The sequence below is a fragment of the Neovison vison genome, chromosome 12 (genome assembly GCF_020171115.1).
Source record: "Neovison vison isolate M4711 chromosome 12, ASM_NN_V1, whole genome shotgun sequence".
Classification (NCBI taxonomy): Eukaryota; Metazoa; Chordata; class Mammalia; order Carnivora; family Mustelidae; genus Neogale; species Neogale vison.
Window position 1 is genome coordinate 77,376,902 of NC_058102.1, and position 9,507 is coordinate 77,386,408.

The following is a 9,507-nucleotide window of genomic DNA, read 5'->3' on the forward strand; positions in this document are numbered from 1 at the left end:
GGATAACTTCCATTAAGTGTTGATTGTAAGAAACCTATATCTCGGGAATAAAGTCATGTCTAGATTTGATAATTACACCGATGTCCTCTCTACAGCAAAGTTGGTGATAACCACTTTCAAGTGAAAATAAAATAACTATAAACCTTGTCCCAATTTGTTGTTTCAAATTTTAGAGTTTTATTTTAATAAAATCATTGCACTTGGTTATTATTTATTACATTCGCCAGGGAGAAACAGCATAGATTGGTGGATAACAGCATAAATCGTAGTTCAAATATTGGTTTTGCCATGTATGAGTATGTAAACTTGGGCAAGAACTTTTTAAATACCCAGTCTTCTCTAGCCTGAGAATTATAGTATGTCCTAACTCAAGGGGATGTTTGGAAGACTAGATAAAATATTAATATAAGGAGCTAACATAATGCCCAGCACTTGGAAAGCTCTCAGTAAATATTAGTTATGATTATTATTAGCTTTGAGTCACAAATCCCTATCTTGGAATATCTTGGTTTCTCAATCTCCATCCAGTTGCCCCAGACTAAAATTCCTGGAGTAATCCTTGACTCCTTTGTCCTTCACTTCCTTTGTCCACTTAACTCTCCTTCTAATTGACTCTCATAAGCTTGTATTTCTCAGTTTTCCTACTGCTGCTACCGCGGACCAGGCTGTCATCCATCATCGATGGACATGTTAACAACAGCATCTTTCTAACCAGTTCTCAACCTCCTGTTCTGCTCCCTTCAGTCCATTCGCAACACTGCAGGCAGAGAGGCTCTTCTAATGTGCAAATCAATCTGAAATCAGTCTCTGGCTTAAACCACCCCCTGCACACACACCCCATCACATGTGTCCCATTGTCTTTTACGTGACTTTCAAATTTCTTTTTTTTAAATTTCTTTTTTATTTATTTTCAGCATAACAGTATTCATTATTTTTGCACCACACCCAGTGCTCCATGCAATCCGTGCCCTTTATAATACCCACCACCTGGTAGCCCGACCTCCCACCCCCCCGCCCCTTCAAAACCCTCAGATTGTTTTCCAGAGTCCATAGTCTCTCATGGTTCACCTCCCCTTCCAATTTCCCCCAACTCCCTTCTCCTCTCTATCTCCCCATGTCTTCCATGCTATTTGTTATGCTTCACAAATAAGTGAAATGATATGATAATTGACTCTCTCTGCTTGACTTATTTCACTCAGCATAATCTCGTCCAGTCCCGTCCATGTTGCTACAAAAGTTGGGTATTCATCCTTGCTGATGGAGACATAATACTCCATAGTGTATATGGACCACATCTTCCTTATCCATTCGTCCGTTGAAGGGCATCTTGGTTCTTTCCACAGTTTGGCGACTGTGGTCATTGCTATAAACATTGGGGTACAGATGGCCCTTCTTTTCACTACATCTGTATCTTTGGGGTAAACACTGAGTAGTGCAATTGCAGGGTCATAGGGAAGTTCTATTTTTAATTTCTTGAGGAATCTCCACACTGTTCTCCAAAGAGGCTACACCAACTTGCATTCCCACCAACACTGTAAGAGGATTCCCCTTTCTCCACATCCTCTCCAACACATGTTGTTTCCTATGTTGCTAATTTTGGCCATTCTAACTGGGGACTTTCAAATTTCTTAAGACTCTATAAGGCGCTTGCTTCCCTCTCTAAATTAATATTTTGCAGCCTCCTCGCCCTCTGAGCTTTAGCCAAACTGAAATCATCTCAGTTCTCAAAGACAGCCTGCTCCTTTCACCCCTGGCCTCTGAAGGTGGTTCTCCCTCTCTTGTATGATGACTGTGTTCCCTGCTGGTTTTAATTCAGATGTCACTTCCTCTGAGAGGTGGTCTCGGATTCCCCCTGCGCAGGTTCGGTGCCTTGGGTTTTTTTCTTCCATGGCAGCTCTCATTTCCCTTCACAACAGCTCTCACACCTGTTATACAAGAAGTTTCAAAATGCTTTCTTAATAAGACTAGACCCACTGGTTCTCAGCATTGGCCCCACTTAGAAAAGCACAAATTAGCTGAAAATAACCTTCTGCCTGAGACTCACCTCAGACCAATTAAATCAGAAGAATGCATCATGGAGTGGGGCCCACAGGTCAGTATTTTTCTTTTTCAGGCTCTCAGGTGTTTCTGAAGTAGAGTTGGGGTTCAGATACACTGCTGTGTATTGTAGATTCTTGTGGATGAGGATTTTTGTTTTCCATCCTGTTCACAGATTTGTTTCCTAGTGTGTGGTAAATGTTTGGATAAGTTTATTCTCATTCTGGAATTTACACTCCTAACCAGCCTAAACAAGCCTGAAAAAAATTTTTTTTTAAAGATTTTATTTATTTATTTGACAGACAGAAACTACAAGTAGGCAGAGAGGCAGGCAGAGAGAGAGGAGGAAGCAGGCTCCCTGCTGAGCAGAGAGCCTGGCTTGATTCCAGGACCCTGGGATCATGACCTGAGCCAGAGGCAGAGGCTTTAACCCTCTGAGCCACCCAGGCACCCCCAAGCCTGAAAATATTTAAAAAGAAGGGCTCCCAGTTTTTTTTTTTAACTTATTTCATAGAGCATGTTATGAGATCATGGGTATTGACCCTCTATAATTCCATGTGAGATTTGGAGTATAAATGCTTTACCAGAGAGAACCTCTCTGTTCATCTCCCAAAAGATATTTCATAGACACATGGAAATATTTTCTTCTCAGTTGCCTTGGTCTCTCTCCTGGCTAAGCAGTTACCACTTCGCTAATTAGATGCTGCTTTATCCTCACTACCCTCCTTACTGTCATCTGTGCTCACTGACAGAGGCGTGATGGGTAGTGAAGGATGATGTGGCCTCTGAAGCCACAGGCCTCCAAGGCCTTGTGTAGAGTCCTGCTTCTGTACCATGCCAGTCATGTGGCCTCCAGCAAGTTATTTAGCATTTGTAAGCTTTCTATAATTACAGACATTGAGATCTGTAATGTTTTCTAAGATTTTTATTGAGGATCAAATAGGATAACACACAAAAGTATTTTATAAATTCTAAAATTCTCTGGAATATTTGGACTAGTTTGAGCTGTCTTCAAGGATTGCCTAAAATATCGTGGGTCTCTGGCAACACATGTTTTTGCTTCCCTTGCCAGGACAAGAAAGACAGAGGAAAAAAATCTTCCTGCCCTATGATGAACTGAATATTTTTTACACCCTGTGATACTTTTGTGTCATTTATCTGATGGAATTGCAACTTTAACCATTTTTACTTTTTCATGACTTTTAATTCCTCTGTTAGTTCGTTCTTCATCCATCCATCCTTCTGTCCAGCCGCTTAACAAACTGCCTACTTTTGTTAACCAGGCATTTTTCTAGATAGATACTCACCCGTCTATCTACTATATGTATCTACTAGATCGATAGGTACTCGGTGACTCTTTACTGGATTGGAGTTATATAGAAAATACATGGTCCTTATCCTTAAGAAATCACAGTTACAATCTAGTATCAGGGATACAGTAATTTATAAATACAATTTTACATTTAATAAGCTCTATAGTATTACAGCTAGTACTGGTGTAGGAAAGGGAATGACTGGTGTATTTTGATAGGTCAGGGATGAATTCCAGAGGAGCTGACATTTAAGTTAAGCCTCAAGGGCTAGCTAGGAGCTTGCCATGAAGATAGAGCCTATGGTAGCCAATCTGTTTGCAAGAAATGAATAGTAGTGACACTCTCTCTTTCCCTCTAGGTTTTCTTATGCAGCTTTCAGTGATTCCAACATCATAGCAGTGGTGGTAGACACGGCTCTCTACGTTGCTAAGAAAAATAGCCCATTCGTGGAAGTACGGGATAAGAAAACCGAAAAACTCTGTGAACTAATAGACTGTGTGCACTTTTTAAAGTAAATTATTTTTTAATTGTATTTTATTGTGGAAAGAATACAATGTTGACACTGACCCTCTTAACAAATGTTTAGGTGTACAACATATTGTTGACTATAGGTACGAGGTCATTGGTTCTTTATTTTATGCTTGTATGAGCTGTCTTTACAGAGACATGTCTCTCACAGAGAATGGAAGTATGGCTAATTATACTTTGTTTTTGCCTCTAACTAGAAAACTAACAAAAACTCAGAAACCAAATTGTTAATGCTTTTTAGCACCATCTCTTAACATCTAGCAAATTGCATTTTGGGGAAAAAAAAAGGAACATAATATTTATGGTTTCTTCAAGGTATTACAAAGAATATTCTCTATTGAAAAAATAGTACATCACTGAAAGTGATCACATTGGGTTCACAGATGATGGTACATCTAGTTGTGTTACAGTATTGATGTTTATTACATTTTTTAAGGATTTTTATTTTTTTACTTTAGAGGAAGAGAGAGAGGGGGAACAAGCAGAGGGGCAGAGGGAGAGAATCCCAGACTGACTCCTCGCTGAATGCAGAGCCCAACACAGGGCTTGATCTTCTGACCCGGGATCATGACCTGAGCAGAAACCAGGCATTGGTTGCTTAACCAACTGAGCCGCCCCGGCAGCTCTCAAAGTTCACTACTTGTAATTATCCTATAGGTGCAAGGATACTTTGCTCTAAAGATCAAGTTACAAAACAATTTTAAAAATTGGGGGATAACCTACTGGACTGACCAGTGCACTAGCTACCTAAGGACAAAGGGTTAAGACCACACCTGACAGCCAGTTCTTCGTCTGATCCAGGATGTTAGACATAAATCTCAGACTCTAAACCAAACACCTCTTTTGTGTGCTGTTTCTGGGAAATAGGACCTCAGCCAGCCTTATTTTCTAGCCACTTTATATTTTTTCTTTTGTTTTGTTTTTACCATGTAGATTTTTTATACCCTGGAGAATGTTTAGATTACACCCTATATCTATAAAATGACACTTCAAAGTTTACTTGCCTAGAATCTTTTCATTTTTCACTGGTTGGTAAGGAGATACATATTCTGAAATGCTAGGAATTCCCTTTACTTCTTGAAGGTCTAAAAGTATTAGAGTTCTTTTATTTCTGGACACTTCATTTTTGTCAGAGTTATTCATTCGCTCAGGGAAGAATTTAGTGGTTGGTATCAGTATCTTTTACATGTAAATTACTAAAATTTAATTTTCCTTTATAACTTTTAGAGTTCATGGAAACCTTTTGAAAATAACTTTCTATTTATATTGGGCAAATTTATTCTTTTTAAAAACTGAATTACATAGGCTTGCTACTTGTAAAAATTATATCCATGTAATGTACTTCAGAACTTCTTGACGTTAAGGGGCTATTGTTGTGTTATCTTTGATAATGTGTTTCAAGTAGGGAAGCTACTTCAGCATTCTGTATTTTGCAAAACTAGTTTTGTAGAATTTTAATGGTATATAACATATACTGGCATGTATTCATAATTCAAGATGCTATCTGTAGTGTGTATATATAGGTATATATCTGTTTTCTCTCTTAATTGTTGATAAAACTATGAATGCATACTTTCTTTATGGTTTTAGGGAGGAGATGGTAAAAGTAAATGCAGAATCAAAACACAAACTGTCTTATACTGGGAGGGTGAAAACCCTGTGCCTCCAGAAGAACACTGCTCTCTGGATAGGAACCGGAGGAGGCCATATTTTACTCCTTGATCTTTCAACTCGTCGAATTATACGTATAATTCAGAATTTCTGTGACTCTGTCAGAGTCATGATGACAGCACAGTTAGGTAAGTTTCTTTCCTTTAGATCTTTTCCCATATTGTTTGAGATGATAAAAATATGCTTTTATTTTTTATTTTTCTTTCACTTTCTAATGTCATTTCAAGTGTCTTGGAAGGTCACATAATGAAACAGGAATGGGAGACATTTTGAATGGGGCCATTTAAAAAATGGAGAGAATAGATTCTCCCAGTCCCACAGAGAATCAGGTTATTGCAGCTGAGCACTGAATTTGCATCTTACTTTCTATACCTAAGGCAAAAAGAGGAAATAGATAATGTTAAGTATTTTTAAATTTTAACCAAAGATATTAAAGCAAATGTCTGTTTTGATCAGTTTATGCTTCCCACCCTTGTTAAATTTGGTTTTTCATTCTATAAGCAAATCTGTATTCTTGTAACAATATATGCTGAACTCTGCAATGTGTGAGTATTGACAATCATGATGTTTTAAGCAAACTTTGTCTTTTCTTTCTCTTATTTTAAATACGAAGAAATCATAACAGCACGTGAATATATTTTCTACATAAATACATTCTACTGTTTTCTTTTAACCAATTATTTGGTTTAGAGAATAGTATTAGCATATATGCAAAGTTGACCTGAAAATAACAATGGGATTAAGTTCTGCAAAACTAGAGTTAACTAGGGAAGAGGTCAGAATGTGTTTGACAGGTGAAGAGAATAGTAAATTCCTCTAACAGGAATACATTAAGGAGAGACAAATGTTTCTCCTTCCTCTTACCCAGTTTTTAATGAATGGATTTTGGAGCTGGACAGAAGGAGTTAGACTAGATGCTGTGAGTGATTGGTTCGCTATCAGGATACATGTGCCCACAAGCAGAGCAGTAGGTCTCTAGTGGATTGTCTCTCTAGTTTTATTCTACCAAGGTTTTTCCAACCTCTCATTTAATTTCTATGTACTTTAGGACCCAGGTGGTTGTTCCTTACTGACATTATGTGGATTTCAGTGAGTTTAATTGATTTTTAAAATAAAGATAAATTTAAACAGACGCTACAAGGTGCGGCAGGCGCAACGTGGCTTCACCTCACCTTTCTGGCTTCTGCTAGTTACCACATTCCTCTGCACTTTCTGCTCTATTATATTTTCAGTCCCTCTGAAATACCATGCTTCATACTGCTTCAGGGTTTTTCATGAGCTGTTTTGTTCTTTGCTTATTTGATTTAAGTTAATGTCGTTAACTAAGCCAAGAAGGTAGACTAAATTAACTCTTTCTTCAAAATGGCAGTTCATGTCTCAAAGCCCTTGAGAAGTCAGTACTGATGAGGTCAAACTTCTCTTTTTGGGGTCCTGATCGTTTTCATTAATGTCAGTCTCCTCACTAGAACGTATGTATACTCCATGTGGGTTGGGTTTGCATGTGTTTGTTTGCCCTTTTACTGCTAGTGCTCAGCTAGGGCTTCTTAGTGAATGACTTGGGAAGAAAGTATCGTTCTGTGACAGACTTTTAGTATATCCATCCATCCAATTCTTTATCCAAATGTTTCACATTTGACTAGTGCTAAAGCACCTTCATGCACACGATCTCATTTAATTATATAACTTAGACTGTATAAACATTCAACCCAGTTTTCTTTTTTTTAAGATTTTATTTATTTATTTGATAGAGCGAGATCACAAGTAGGCAGAGAGGCAGGCAGAGAGAGAGAAGGAAGCAGGCTCCCCGCCAAGCAGAGAGCCCGATGCGGGGCTCGATCCCAGGACCCTAAGATCATGACCTGAGCCTAAGGCAGAGGCTTAACCCACTGAACCACCCAGGTGCCCTCAACCCAGTTTTCAAAGGTTAAATTGTTTTCTCAGATTGACACAATTCCTAAAAATTGTAGCAAGGAATAGGTAACAAATTTTCTAACATTAAATAATTGCTAGTCTTGGAATGCTTTTATTTAATATAATTGATGTGTCTCCAAAAGTAGAACTAAAAAAGTAAGTTCCAAAGACATTTTAAAGTCCAACTTGTTATATTGATTTAACAGAAGACTCATGTTTTTTTTTAAAGGAAGCCTTAAAAATGTCATGCTGGTTTTGGGGTATATCCGGAAAAGTACTGAAAGTTCACAACACCAAAAAGGTAATGTTTAATAAGATTCTGTATTCCAAACTCAGTGCAGTGACATCAATGATTATAATTAATATTATGTGTGCTACACATTTATAAAAAATATAACATATGCTATAATATGTCAGTATTTTTGATGGCTTGAACATCAAAAATGTTGGAAAAAATAATTTCTTTCAGAAAATGAAATGTTAGATTATTAAAGGACCACACTCTTTTCGACATATAGTAGATTCTGTAAGATATTTAAAAAATTTTCCAAATGGACTTTCTTATAAATAGCAGTAATTTAGTACATTGTTTTTAGCTGTATTTATATATATATATATTTGTCCAAGACAACTAAATGTAAGTGAACAAAGTAGAAATAAAATAAAAATGCCTTATGGCCAATCTTTGAAACCTGGTTTCATTTTTTTTTTTTCTTTTGTAGAAATACAATCTTGTTTGTCCGTTTGGGACATCAATCTTCCACATGAAGTGCAAAACTTAGAAAAACATATTGAAGTGAGAAAAGAATTAGCTGAAAAAATGAGAAGAGTATCTGTTGAATAAGAGAGAGATTGGAGATCATTGTCTTTGGGAGGGAAAATTTTTCTCTTGTAAATATTTCTTTAAAAATGTTTACATGTGAAAAGGGTACTTCCACTTTTTGAAATAGCTCGTGTGTGTGTAAATATATATATATATATATATATATATATATGAAGGAATATTTATATATTTTATTTTAAATATAAATATGTGTAAAAATAATTATCAGTGAAAATATGTTTTGAAGAACTATTTAAAATATCTTTATATTTCCTACACATCCTAATTAATTTTGTGAATTAAGTAATGAAAAGTAAAATGTACATAATTGCAGGACTCATACTAAAATTTACAAAGTGATTAATTTTATTGTTGACCATAAGGAAAGTAAACATTATTTAAAATTCTGCGCTTAAACAACACTGTTGTTTGATTACTTTCTAGTGTTCTGCAAAGTAGAATAAAACTATTAGGACCGTTTCACATGTAATACATTCCTTCTTAGATTGCTTTTAAATACAGTTATCGCATATGCCTGTAAACTGTCAATGAATTTTTACTAATAAAGCCATTTATTGGGATGTGCGTTCTCTTCATTGCTGATTCAAACAATGCATTTCATGCAACTTCCTTCCATATGAAAGAAAATGTCATGAAAAGTGCCGATGAGAAAATGTAACATATTGTTCTCATATCCAGGAAAGACACACTTTCCACACTTTCTCTTTTCCTAATTTCACAATTCTAACTTTGGATGTGGATACCCTGAAATTTGTATAATTGGTGTAAATACAATGTTCAGTCTTTCAGTGATATTTTTTTGTTTTAATTTGGAATCTCAGTGGTAAACCAGACCTCTGGTTACTTATTCCTAATCTTTGCTCTAACACTTCTACCTATCTTCTTCCTAACTTTGTGACTCTGCAAATCCTGCATCGCTCAGGTAAAAAACCACATTTCCAGAATTAACAGGATTCCACAACTCCCATCAAAACCATGGGGGCAAATTTCTAACACTTAGCTTACTGAAGAAGAAAGGAGAGTCAGCCTGTGATGGGTAAAAATACTTGCTAATCTAATCTCTAAATTACACCTAAGTTGTTTAAATATCTTCCTATTCATAATTTGAGACAATTCCCTGTAATAGGATAACCAGTCCATTTAATATTCTCAGAACTGACTGATGTACTATAAGATGATTTTAAAAATAATGGAGGAGTTTAT

At 36.4% G+C, this 9,507-nt stretch overlaps 1 protein-coding gene across 2 annotated transcripts in view; it reads left to right on the top strand.

Annotated features, from left to right (window-relative positions):
• The window catches only part of LRRK2 (leucine rich repeat kinase 2), a 139,016-nt gene extending 130,537 nt beyond the window's left edge, over positions 1-8,479 (top strand). For both annotated transcript variants that reach the window (XM_044229314.1, XM_044229315.1), the window contains exons 48-51: positions 3,709-3,861; positions 5,469-5,677; positions 7,690-7,761; positions 8,183-8,479. In XM_044229314.1, coding sequence (XP_044085249.1) covers positions 3,709-3,861; positions 5,469-5,677; positions 7,690-7,761; positions 8,183-8,304 — 556 coding nt within the window. In that variant the 3' untranslated portion in view covers positions 8,305-8,479. The remainder of the gene's footprint in view (positions 1-3,708; positions 3,862-5,468; positions 5,678-7,689; positions 7,762-8,182) is intronic.
• The last annotated feature ends 1,028 nt before the right edge of the window (positions 8,480-9,507 follow it).